Source organism: Microcaecilia unicolor, chromosome 5 (assembly GCF_901765095.1).
Source record: "Microcaecilia unicolor chromosome 5, aMicUni1.1, whole genome shotgun sequence".
Classification (NCBI taxonomy): Eukaryota; Metazoa; Chordata; class Amphibia; order Gymnophiona; family Siphonopidae; genus Microcaecilia; species Microcaecilia unicolor.
In genome coordinates this window covers 57,531,602-57,545,227 of record NC_044035.1, presented here as the reverse complement: position 1 = coordinate 57,545,227, position 13,626 = coordinate 57,531,602, and the positions used below count along the sequence as shown (strand labels likewise).

The 13,626-nt window shown below is 41.9% G+C and overlaps 1 protein-coding gene across 2 annotated transcripts in view; it reads right to left on the bottom strand.

Moving 5' to 3' along the window:
- Nucleotides 1-6,202, bottom strand: part of ENTPD7 (ectonucleoside triphosphate diphosphohydrolase 7) — a 40,263-nt gene extending 34,061 nt beyond the window's left edge. For both annotated transcript variants that reach the window (XR_003942111.1, XM_030202934.1), the window contains exons 1-2: nt 5,560-6,202; nt 4,109-4,291 (exon numbers count right to left, since the gene is read on the bottom strand). Coding sequence is in view for 1 of the 2 variants with exons in the window: in XM_030202934.1 (XP_030058794.1) it covers nt 4,109-4,291; nt 5,560-5,567 (191 nt within the window). In the remaining variant the exon portion in view is untranslated. The remainder of the gene's footprint in view (nt 1-4,108; nt 4,292-5,559) is intronic.
- Nucleotides 6,203-13,626: the final 7,424 nt, after the last annotated feature.

Below are 13,626 nucleotides of genomic sequence, written 5' to 3'. Positions count from 1 at the left end.
ATGACACAGAAGACAGACATGTCCTTAGATATACAGTAGCTGCAAATTTTGTCTCTAGGAGCATTAGACATCACTGGAATGTGAGAACATGCTGTTTGCGGGGCTGCATAATTTGTAGTATTATACTCAAGTTTATTAGTAACTTATCATCCCGGCTAATGGGATATTCCATCTAGGCAGCGTACAGACTAAAAGCAGACTAGGTAAACAGATTAATGAAACAAAACACACAATAGGAAAGAAAGGGAGAACTCCAATGTATGAAAGGAAGGAGGGGGAGGTAAAAAAAAAAAACACTAGGTACTCTGCGCTTCTATCAGGACTCACTAGGGCTCAAACAATTCCTCAAAGTAATAGAAAAAGAAATATTTACGGAACCGTTTTAAGATCAGATTTGAAAGTATTCAAGGAGGTACTTGTAGAAACATCATAACGTTGTATGCATCCGAATTTGTGGTGTACTGCATAATCTGCCCCTCTTAGAAAGTATATGGAGAAAATCTCCAGAAGGTTTCAGGTCCAAATGTTGGAACAAAAAAGCGCACTATAGCGACACAGAAAATTCTCCTTTGGCACCACATTGTTTATTGAATAGTCAGTTTTTTTTTATCACTTAGATGTTTTGTATTGTAAAGAAATGTGGAAGGGATCAACAAAGGCTACTTTTGTAATTGGAACAGCATTGGATAGTCACTCTGGACACCACTGAACCTAAAAGTATGACTGGAAAAACAGCAGTTACCAAAAGAAGAGCTGCCATTCTAACTGGTTATGAAGTCTTATGACGTTTTATTTTACAAATTGCCGCCAGGTTTTGTGAGCTGAATAGCTCTGGTTGTCTCTCCCACGAACGCTCTCTCAAAATTATGAGGTAAAAGCTACCAATATGTTTATCTTATATTGGTTTGAGTTTGATCTTGGATTGATATGTTTGGCTTTGCTTTGCTTTCTAGTGGTTCATGATTCCTTGAGGCAGTAGGACGAAATGCTGGCTACTGGACATGAATTTTGTTTGAAAACCTTGAGGCCATCAAACATATTCAAAGATAATTTTTTTTCAATTTATATAAGTTGAAAAATTAGTAAACAAATGGACATTGCTTTATAGGAGTTTTTTTTTTTTAATCCCCCACAGTAAGATTACAGCTTGCACTTTGTAGTGCTTACAAAGCTTACTGAGGCTTTTTCCTCCTATTTTCAAGTAGTATCAGTAATTGAGTTATGGGAAGATGTACACATTGTTGCTAAATAATGGAGCTGCTTTAGAGTTTTTGAGATTGGAGTTATCTCCACATTCTTATTTTTTAATGTTTGTTTAGGGGGAAAAAAACCCACACACATACATTTGTTTGCTGGAGAGGAAGGAAGTGGCGGGTACAGCTAACTCTTTAATGGTAGGCACCATTTGAATAACTAGGAGAAAAAAAAAGGCATCCTGAGCATGTCTTTCCTGTTTACCTTCTCTTGCTTCCTGCTACCATTATAAATGGCTCTGAAATCTCGCTCTGTTTCATAAAACTGTCCCTACTGTACACATCTAAGCCACAAGGCACCTGCAGAACTCATAGGTTCAAGCATTTGCCATGCCCTATTCTGAGGCCAGGAAGCACTACACCAAACAGCTGACTGCTCCAATTACACATCATCCCACTGATAGTGGCCAACAGGGAAAGTGTGGACTCACTTCTGAAAAAAAACTAGGAACCTGTATTTGGCTGAGTAATTTAGAGCAAGTTTCACAGAGAGAAATGTAAGGTGTCAGGACCTGACAGGTGCCTCCCAAGCTGAAAACAAGCCCTGTGCAGCAAGCCCCCAAAGCCTTCCCATCCCACGGCGCATCGCGGCCAAGCAAGGCAAGACGATGGACAGGGCTCCCCCCTCTCTTGTACCCTGTGCAGCCTCACTGACCGCACATAGCTTGCTATGGCACTGGGACATGCTTACTCTGAAGCACATAGGGTATCATTCACTGTAAAGCAGTAGACTCCCAATATATTGTAATTGTTGTCCTTTTGCACTCTTGAACTTTCACACCCAAATGACAAAAATTAACAAGCCAGCAACGTGGTTTTTACACTGGTTTTAGCTGGTTAAGCGAGCACGGAATTCAGCAAGACATGCACAAAGGGGTTCTGCGTGCTCTTTTCCTGTTCTGCGGGCTCTTTTTGTGTCACGATAGCCTTCAAATCTGCATTCTGAGTAATGCACAGCCATTTTCCCAGTGATGCACAGAAAGGACCGCCTACCTTTATGATGAATTTTAAACAGGTGGTCAGGAGCTGTCAGTACTGTTTGGATGGCTGAGGAGAGCTGTGGACCGTCCAGCAGCTGTGAAGTTGCAAAGCATTATGGACCTGCCTGTTCTCTGTAGCTAACAGTGCCGTAGATGACAGATCAGCCCAGAGGTTTTCCAGATGGAGCAAGAGCCAGGAATAGCCATGGAAAGCAGACTGCGGAGTACCACAAGGATCACCGCTATCACTGATCCTCTTCAACCTAATGATGATCTCACTCGCCAAGTCCTTATCCCACCAAGGCCTTAACCCCTTCATCTATGCAGACGATGTCACAATATACATTCCTTACAAATCTAAACTGACAGAAATCACTAACGAAATCAAGATCAGCTTGAACATCATGGACTCTTGGGCAAATGCATTTCAACTAAAACTCAACAAAGAAAAAACACACTGTCCTATCCTCTCATCCCAACACAGCGCGGTCAACCCCACAATTATCAACACCCCAGATTATACCCTCCCTATCTCAGACAGCCTGAAAATCCTCAGCATTACATTGGACCGCAATCTAACACTAGAGAGCCAAGTGACATCCACAACAAAGAAAATGTTCCACTCAATGTGGAAACTCAAACGCGTGAAACAATTCTTCCCGAGGGAAACATTTTGCAACCTGATACAATCAATGGCTCTAAGCCATTTAGACTACTGCAATGGAATTTATGCGGGATGTAAAGAACAAGCTAAATTAAAGAAACTTCAGACCACTCAAAACACGGCAGCTAGACTTATCTTTGGAAAAAAGCGATTTGAAAGCGCAAAACCCCTCCGCAAAAAACTACACTGGCTCCCAATCAAAGAACGCACTGCTTTCAAAATCTGCACTCTGGTTCACAAAATTTATCTACGGTGAAGCCCTGGGATACATGACAGACCTGATCGACCTACCAACTAGAAACACATGCGAATCAACACAAATACACCTAAATCTGCACTACCCAAGCTGCAAAGGACTCAAATACAAATCAACTTACGCATCCAGTTTCTCCTACATAAGCACACAACTGTGGAACGCATTACCAAAAGCCTGGAAAACTACATACGACCACCTAAACTTCCGGAAAAAACTAAAAACTAACCTGTTTAAAAAGGCATACCCTACCAATCCAACATAAATGCCTGATCTCTGCAACACAACAAAACCAAAGTACGTAATGGACATAACACAACTGTTCCGTTGTACGATTCCCTAATGTGGCTGTGCCACATGAACTTTATCTTACCACAATATCACTTTGTATTTGTTTACACCAGAGTCTGCAAACGCCTCTCCGGTACTATGTAAGCCACATGAAGCCTACAAATAGGTGGGAAAATGTGGGAAACAAATGTAACAAATAAATAAAAATTAAATAAATATGGGGAAAACGGATCACAGCAGCATGCTGCCAAGTCCTCAACCTCTAATCAAGCTCCTTGTGGGTCAGAAATTGTAGAAAACAAAAAAAAGCTACAAACTGCTTTCGTACACGCAGCTTGTATGCGTGTAGGAAAGCCGTCTGTAGCATGTGCAGAATAGCCATGTTTAGCAATTGCATGCTTGACAGATCGATTGCTGCTTGCTGTTTTTGCGAGCTCATTTGCATCCTGTTTGTTTTGAGCATCCTTCGCTATTTCCAACTCGGTAATTTTTACAGAGTTAGAAATAGCAATCGGTGCTTTAATGGGACTTTGATGCATCTGCCTCCTAGTTTACACTAAACAAGTCAGAACCTGCCACAACAATAGTGTTTCTTGCTAGGACTTATAGCTACATCTTGTTACTGGCCATGTTAAAAAATGCTTTTAAAGTCCAAAAGGTCACTCACTTCTCAAACTGCCTGTCTTTCAGGGGTCTGGAGTGCCACAGCCACAGGTCTGTAATGGGAAGGAGGATCAGGATGAAGACCACAATAAAAAGTGTAAAAAAAGCCAGATGCCTACGGGCAAATGGACTTACTGGGGGCACGCTGATGTGCCAAGAACCAGGATACAAGCATGAGAAAGTTATTCTAGAAAAAAAAAAGAAATCAAGAAATTTAGCATTAAACCAACATGCTCTCACATTCTAGTCAATACTCAGCCCCTTCACCCCACAGGTAACAATACTCAATAGCTCATTCACCTAATTAATATAGGCACAACTCCTACAGTAGAGCTTCCTAAACTTGTCCTGGGAACTCCAAAGCCAGTTGGGTTTTCAGGATACCCACAATGAATAGTGGTGTAGAATGGAGAAGTGGCCTAGTGGTTAGAGCACCCAGTTCAAATCCCGCTGCTGCTCCTTGTGATCTTGGGCAAGTCACTTAAACCCTCCATTGTCTCAGGTACAAACTTAGGGGTATGTTTACTAAGGCGTGTTAGTGTTTTTAATGCACGTTAAACGCTAACGTGCATTAAAAACACAAATGCGCCTATGGCGCACCTTTGTAAACACGCGTTAAGATTGTGAGCCTGACATATAACTCACTTTTACTTATTTATTGCATTTGTATCCCACATTATCCCACCTCTTTGCAGGCTCAATGTGGCTTACAATTCATCATGGATACTGGAAGTAGAAGAGAATATACATTTGGTTTACAGAGGGTTATGTGTTACATGGTGGTGAAATACATAACAGTGATAAAGCAGCAGACATTATAAGACAATAGTAGAAGTTTTAAAGATTGTACATGTTGATCTTTGAGCTACTACTGAAAAAGGTGCAAGCAAAATCCAAATAAATACATAAAATATAAATGAGATCAATTTGCATTCATTGGAGACTCAGTACATACAAATTAGTCTGATGAAGATTCATGGTGGATATGCTCAAAATCTCAATGGTTGTGGAGTCCCCAGGGCAGCCCTGTACTTAAAAGAGTACTTTTAAATCCTGAGGCACACAGCAACCTAAGTACATAAGATATGGACCATTAAGCCCATCTAATCTGCAGAATTTCCTTTCTGCTACAAATGTCACAGAACATCTCTGCTTTTCCTCTCTCTTATTTACAACTAGGGAATCTTGAATGTTGTTTTTGTGTCCATCACCTCCACTGCCATTCCAATTCGTACATCCACCACCCTTTCTAAAAATATATATTTTCTGGTGCTGCTCATGTCTACCCCCAAGATCTCATATTCTGACCCACTGTTCTCTAATGCATTCTTTCATTTGAAAGCGTTTTGTTTCACAAATTACACTTACACTCAGTCACATACTTTTCTCCTTACTCCTATTATTACTATATATTTGAGAGCTGGAAAACATTTTTTTCTTTAGATTAGGACTCACCTGGCCATATGCAGTTCTCCCACTCAGTTCCACCTTATGGCTAAAATCCACGTCACCTCTTTCTTATCCAGCCCCAACTAAGTGGCTTCATCATCGTTTCACACATTGCCCTCCTTTCCAATCTGAGCCGGCTGCAGATAAGCAGTTTGTTTCCATCAACGGACTTTCCCCTTCCCCTTGTGTCAGCGGCTTGCAAAACTTTTACCACCTCAGGCCACTGAAGAAAACAACTTGCAGTCAGCTTCTGCCCAGTAATCCTGGATGGTTCCTGAACATAATAAGACCTAAAGAAAAATATATGCTCTCTACTGTCACTCAAGACCACAAGTAAAGAAGACACGTGTTAAGGATACACCAAAAACTAAACACGCCACCTGCAGAATTCACAAGCAGCTTGTGTGAATTCAAACACCTGCCACGATGAAGCCAGGAGCACTGTGCCAAACTGCAGGCTGCTCCGAACGATACCAAATCACATGCATTCAGCTGCCCTCAAACTCAAGTCCCTTCCTCATGCGCATTCGGGGATCGGGAGACCATGAACCGCTTCCACTCTCCTCCTTGTCCGCGATCCGGCACCTCACCTCATTACCTGAGGTCGCTTACCAACAATCCCACAGCTTTCCTACTCCTGTACCCAGCATCCATCTACCCTGCACCACCAGCGCCCCCCCCCCCTTTTGCCGGAAACAGGAAATTGCGTAAGAGAAGAGCGAGCGACGTGGCGGGCGGCGGATGTAGCGGTAGCAATGCATTTGCTTCCTCCCCGCCCTCTTCTCAGACCCCTCGAAAACTCCCTTTACATCCCTCTCCCTCCTGAGAGAATGCAGAAATCTAGTTTGCTGTTGTTTAGGAGTTGCCAAGTTACCCAGGCTGGAGACTTTTGTTTTTGGCTGGTCCTGGTCTTACATCCCAAAGTAGTGTAGTATTTGTAGTTCATGATTCTTTCTATTGAAATCAGTGCTGTAGGTCCCATAATGCATCAGGACGAGTTTGACAAAAAATCTACCACTGGCCAAAAAGTCTCCCTTCTGGAATGGGTAACTTAGTAGCTTTGATTGTTTTTCAATGGCATTTGCTATTGTGTTGGACAAATGAAGATGGCGACAAGCTTTGCCCACTGACTTCTGTCCATACATAGGTAAGATAGGCTCATACAGTCTCCTGTCATAAAACCTCCTTGAGTGAGGCCCCCTTTCAACTATGCTACTTAGAATTTATTCACTTCACTAGACAGTTTGTGTAAATTCTAATTAATGCAAGTGTAAATAATTGCTTGCTGATGGGCTTAACTAAGTTGCGCACACGAATATAGAATATGACTGTATATGTGTGCACAGCTTAGGACATACTATATAGAATCTGGGGGGAAACGTATGTGTAGATTGAGGGTGCATAGGTTATAGAGCATGAAATAAAGCTGCTTTGAATATATCTTAAGCCAACTAAATAAAAGGTCTGCCTTATATGCATGAATGGTGACAAAGGTTTCTCTCATATGGATTGTAAGTTCTATTAAAAAAAAGGCATCAATATTTTTTTTGTTTTTATTTTTTAACGTCTGTTTCCATGCTTTAAAATGGACTAACAGGCAACATTTTCCTACCTATTTGCAGGCTCAATGTGGCTTACAATGTACCGTTATGGCATTCGCCATTCCAGTTTGGAAAATAATAGTTGGATGACATGATAGCATAGAACAAATAGATATGAGAAGAGAACAGTTCCGAGTATAAGTAAAATGGAGATGTGTTACATTTATAGTTATTTATCGTTGTGGTATGCCTTGTTGAAGAGGTAGGTCTTCAGAGATTTACGAAAGTTAGTTAATTCATAAATAGTTTTTAGATTAAGTGGCAGTGCATTCCATAACTGCGTGCTCAGGTAAGAAAAGCTTGACGCATGTGTTAGTCTATATTTTAGACCTTTACATTTGGGGAAGTGAAGATTAAGGAATGTGCGGGATGATCTTTTAGCGTTCCTGGGTGGTAAGTCTACCAGGTCTAACATGTAGGCTGGGGCATTTCTGTGAATGATTTTATGAACTAGAGAGCATACCTTGAACGCGATACGTTCCTTAAGTGGAAGCCAGTGTAACTTTTTCCTTAGGGGTTTAGCACTTTCATCTTTTGATTTTCCAAATATGAGTCTGGCTGCAGTGTTCTGGGCAGTTTGAAGTTTCTTAATGATTTGCTCTTTACAACCTGCGTAGAGTGCATTGCAGTAGTCAAGGTGGCTCAGTACTATTGACTGTACCAGGTTGCGAAAGATGGTCCTTGGGAAGAAAGGTCTTACTCTTTTAAGTTTCCACATTGAGTGGAACATCTTCTTGGTTGTATTTTTCACATGGTTTTTCCTTAAGGTTTTTCATTCTCTTAAATTAATCATGACCTCTCTATTTTAAAAAATATGGAATACATTGTATAATTTCCCAGTGTTTTTTAATGATACGAATAATATCACGAGTAATATAGTCATATTACAGAGTACATACTATTTTATCTTGTGCTTTCTTTGGTTGTATTTTTAAAAGGGAATCTGTTGTACAGCCCTATCAAAACCTTCTTCAATGTATTTTCTCAAGTAGCCTCTTTCAAGAAACCTTGAGGCCATGTACTTTGCCTGTTGGATCATGTGTTGTTTTTCAGAGCATATTCTTTTTATCCTCAAAAACAAAACTGGCTGTAGAATAAGTTTAATTTCAGAGTCCTATTGTGGCAACTTCCATAATGCAATAATTTATTCACATCTGTTGATTTTTGAAATATGGTAGTGCTGAATTTGTCCTCACAGTATTGAATATTGATATCCAAAAAAGAGATTTCCTTAGGATCATAATTCAATTGAAACCTTAAATTCTCATTTCTAGTGTTTAACCAATTGTAAAAAGATAAAAGCGTACCTTTGCCTCCTGCCCAAATCATAAAAATACCATCTATCTGCACCATAAAATCATATTATCTTTGAACATACAATCATTTATAAATTCTTCTTCAAAGGTTGAGTGCCCTTAATTTGCTCATAAAAAGATCCTTCAAAATAAAAATAGTTCTCTTTTAGGGCTAAAATTGGTGTTAAATACCGCTTGCGTTTATAGCTGCAGTTGAACTTACCGATTTGTAAACAGTGACTGATGCGCCAAGCAAATCACATGGAAATGAGATGCGTGGAAGTTCTGCAAGCAGCTTGTAGGGAAAGCGCCTAACACATGTGCAGAACAGAGTGTTGGCGGTGGTCACACTCGCACTCTTGTTCCTTTTTCTCTTTCGTTTCATGGCAGCTATGTCCATGTACAAGGTAAAACTATGGCTGCAGTGGGATTGAGCTAGATTTCCCACTTGCATATACAAGTTACTCAACATCCTTGGGAGCTCCAGAGCTGTCAAACAGGTAGGACAGGATTAGGGAGGATTCTGTAGGGCTCACGGTATGCCGGAAACATGGGACTTCTTGGGCCCTGAGTGCCCTCAGAGAGAAAGGGAAATCTTACTCCCAGACCCAGGTTTTGGTGCAGTGGTGCACGCTGTTTGTCACTGTTTATTGGAAAGACAGGGCAGCTGGGATGCCGGTTCCTCGTTACAGAAAGTGACATGTGTCCTGTGTCAGCTAAGGCTTTATTGGAGCCCTGGCTCTTTAAAAATTAGTCAACACTTTTCCAGGCATCTCGATTAGAAAATCAAACAGGGCTAATATGTTGAGAGTCTGGCTGAACAACATCCAATACTTCTTCCCTAGCAATGATAAAGAGACTGCCTTTATGCCTCACCAATTTTATGGCTCTGCAGTGAGGGGTGCATCTGGTTTCTGACCAGCAGACAAGGAGCATGGCAGGTGATAAGTCTGCGGAAGTTAGGGTAAGGAGATTGCTCCACTGAGAAGTTGTGCAAGCAGAATGCTCCACCGATAAGTCGCCCTCATGCAACAACAGCTCCAGACCAGCCGGAAAATTTTGCACGTTAAAAGGTAGGCACTGCTTTCTGTGTAGTGCATGGAAAAGTCTATGCATCACATTGAATGCTTATTTTAATACTAATGAGCTCACTGTAATACACTTGGCATAGGATTATCTGTAGCTGCTACGGCAAATTGTAAAAGCAGCGCAGAACCCCTTGTGCATTAGCTCCCAGATTCTATTTAGTGTGCCTAGAGATTGGCGGGGATTCTATAACAATGCACATAAGTTAACAAGCTTAACAAGTTAATGAGCACTGAAAACAGCACTTAAGCCATAATGAGCACTAATTGGCACTATTGGAATTTAGACGCACACCTTGTTAAGTATATTTTGTAACGATGTGCGTCAAACTTCTAATGTGCGCAGACAAAAGGGGGTGTTATTATGGGTGGGGAAATGGCCGTTCTGAAATTTACACGCCTAATTATAGAATATGGTCCACTGCACCTAAATCTACACGCTGGGATTTACGCCACATTTTTGTTGGTGTAAATGGATGCGCGCAGATTTAGGTGCTGAAATATCAAGTGTATTTTATAATCGGCGCCTAAATCTGGGCACCAATTTCAGCGCTGATTTTTTAGGCACCATATATAGAATCTCCTGCTAGACACCACCTTTAGTGAATTCCTTCAAAAAGGTGGTAAAGAAATCCTAATAAATAAATAGACACTGAATAATGTGTACGCTAGACTGGCTACAATCAGTCTAAATCAAACGCTGCAAGCATGGTAAGCTTTGAGCATCGGGGCCTTAGTGAAACTTGACTCGAGAAGTGTTTCAGCACTCTTGCCTGCATCAGGAGTCCAAAAGCAATCCGAAGGAAGTTCAAATTAAAAAATGAAAAAATAAAATAAGCACATGTATACATAAAATATGAACCATATATAGTATTAAATAATACTGAGTAATATTAAATAAGAACATTGATAATAAGTCAAAAGCAAAAAAGATACACTGCCAATAATATAAATACAAATAACATAAATTAAATCATAAGACTGCTGAAAAATGTCAAGGCACTGCCGTAACCCCAGCCCCAACCCTATTACACTTACCTTTGGAGAAGCTTGTGGATGGCATCCTTCCATGACAACAGTCACACACACCACAGTGGTAGGATGACAGAGGGGCATGGTGGAGTGACATCATGGGTCTGGGCACTCTTAGGCAAACAGCCCCACCTTTGAGTGCCTTCACAACTGGTTCCTGTTGCCAAGTCCGCTTGTCTCCTGGTTCCTGTTGCCAAGTCCACTTGTCTTCTGGTTCATGCTTGCCAAGTCTTGCTCGTCTCCTGGTTCCAGCTTGCCAAGTCCACTTGTCTCCTAGCCTCTATTCCTTCAACTCTGGAGGTGACCTGTCTGCTGTGGTCGGGTATCTGGCTATAGTCCTAGGGCTCACCACCCAGGATCTCAACAGTTTGCAAAGACCATGAGCTCAACAGAGTCACCTGCTCTGCAGCTGCTGTAGCAGCTTATGCTCCAGCTACACCAAGTATCTGAGGCTGTGCAAACATTAACTCATTGGAAGGACAATATCCAAAGGCCTGATATAGCTTTAGCAGCAGACTCAATGAAAACGGTAACGGAATTCAAACATGCGTGGGATAAGCATAAAGGAATCCTGTGCCGAAGGAATGGATCCTCAGGAGCTTAGTCAAGATCGAGAGGCGGGGCTGGTGGTTGGGAGGCAGGGATAATGCTGGACAGACTTGTACGGTCTGTGCCAGAGCCGGTGGTGGGCAGCGGGACTGGTGGTTGGGAGGCGGGGATAGTGCTGGACAGACTTGTACGGTCTGTACCAGAGCCGGTGGTTGGGAGGCAGGGCTGATGGTTGGGAGGTGATAGTGCTGGGCAGACTTATACGGTCTGTGCCCTGAAGAGCACAGGTACAAATCAAAGTAGGGTATACACAAAAAGCAGCAAATATGAGTTATCTTGTTGGGCAGACTGGATGGACCGTGCAGGTCTTTTTCTGCCGTCATCTACTATGTTACTATGCTCTCTGACGCAGCTTTCTGGAAACATGATGTCATATCGGGAGGTTTCTTGGATTCATGTTTGTTAAGGTAAATTGTACCCAAACTACTAACTTGTGCTGTATACACTCACTATCCTCAGCATAAAAATGCTCTGTCTGTCACCTTGAATCAGTAAAGGGCCCTTTTATCATTCAGCAGCAAGGCTGGTGACCTGTCTGCTGTAGTCGTATCTGGCTACAGTCCTAGGACTCACCACCCAGGATCTCAACAGCTTGCGAAGGCCATGAGCTCAAGAGTCACCTGCTCTGCAGCTGCTACAACACCTTGCGCTCCAACTACTACAACTATCCGGGGCCGTGCAAACGTTAACTCATTGGATGGACAATATCCAAGCGCCTGATGTAGCTTTAGCGGCAGCCTCACCTCATGTCGCTCCAGAACCTGGAGCCCTGCAGTAGTTCTGGGCTTGCCACGCCATTTCCGGCACTAGAAAATATTTTCTATTTTCTAGAACAGCTGAGTGGGGAGTGGGCATGCCCAGTGGTAATCAGGCAGCATGGATTGCTGCCAGGTTACTGCTGGAGCCCTCACCACCTCCTAAACAGGAAGCGGTAAGGGCTCCAGCAGTAAATGCCTGTGTGGCTATTTTTTAATTGCCACATGTCCATTTACTGCTCCTTAAAAAAAAAAACACTTTTACCCACGGCAATAAAAGGTGGCATCGGAGGCGATGATCTCATGTGCCAACTCCACTGCAGGTCACCTTTTACTGCTGTTTGGTAAAAGGGTCCCTAAGTCTATCCTGAACCCTTAAGCTCTTTCCTCTCTTATTTTGTTAATTATATACAATGCTTCCAGGTATACGCATTGCACTTTCAAGTATATGCAGGCATGCATAATAGCTAGTGGGTGGATCTCCCAAAGATCTTTCCATTTTCCTCTCACCTTTGCTTCTGTTCTACCATTTTTCTTTATTCACGAGGCACTTTCAATAAAGGAGCTATGTAAATAAATCTGAACAAACAGAACAAGATGAACAACAGAAAACCGGTTAAAAAAAAAAACCCTCTCACAGTCATCAAGTTCAGCACTACAGCTTAGCTTAATAAAACAATGAAACATCTACTAATGAAATCTGAGGTAAGCATGTAAAATAGTGAACTTAATGCTCCATAACAAACTTAAATCCGATAAGTACACAATTATTGGCATTGGTTATAGCTGTGTACTCGTATCCTTTATGCCCAATTCAATTTATAACTATCTGTAGTTTCAGTTATACAACAAACTAATTCTTGTAAACTTTTATATGATTAACAAATAAAGAATAGTGTATAATGAGCGATCATGTGTTCTCTGTGTACTAGTTGTATTGTCCCAATTTAAAATGAAAAACCAAACAAGAAAAAATTTTTGTCACCGTTAAGAGCTCTTATGTGTATGAAAGTAATAATATAGCTATTTCTGGCATGGTAATTGGTGAGCTAAAGTTCTTTTGAGAAGTTACAGATGATGTTGTTAAGAGGTAGGTTTATTTTGTTTTCTTTTTTTGTGTTGTTTTAATTTATTGTATTTTAATATTTGATGATTATAAACTACTTTAACTACCCTTGGGGGCTGGGAAGGATTCTATATGTATTTGAAATACATAAACAGAAGCAAAGAATAGTGTAGTCAGGGTCCCAGCTTACCATTATGATGCAGTCATAACAAATACAGGTTTTTAGGGTTGTAGCTGCTGCTCTGTGCAGGTTTCTTCCATCCTCCATGTTGTCATCTCCATTCCTTCATTTAAGGCTGTAACTGCCACTGTTTGCGGTTGTCGTCCCCCCCCCCCCCCCCCCCCCCCCGATACCCCATGCCTTCTTAGAAGTATAAGCAGTCACATCACTGTTGTTTGAGCTCAGGTGCACAATGTTTGGCAGTAGCGTACCTACCTTATATAGCATCCAGGGCAGAGGACCCCCCCCCTTTTAAGCAAGGGGGTGTGCAGAGCTCTTTTGGCTCTGCCGGTCCCCTGCCCCCTCAGGAACTTCCTGTTCCGGGGCAGGGGATTGGCAAATAGTGCGCGCCAGCTCTACATACCTCCTGGCTGCCAGCACCAAGGGCGGACTGCCCTCACTGCCCCACT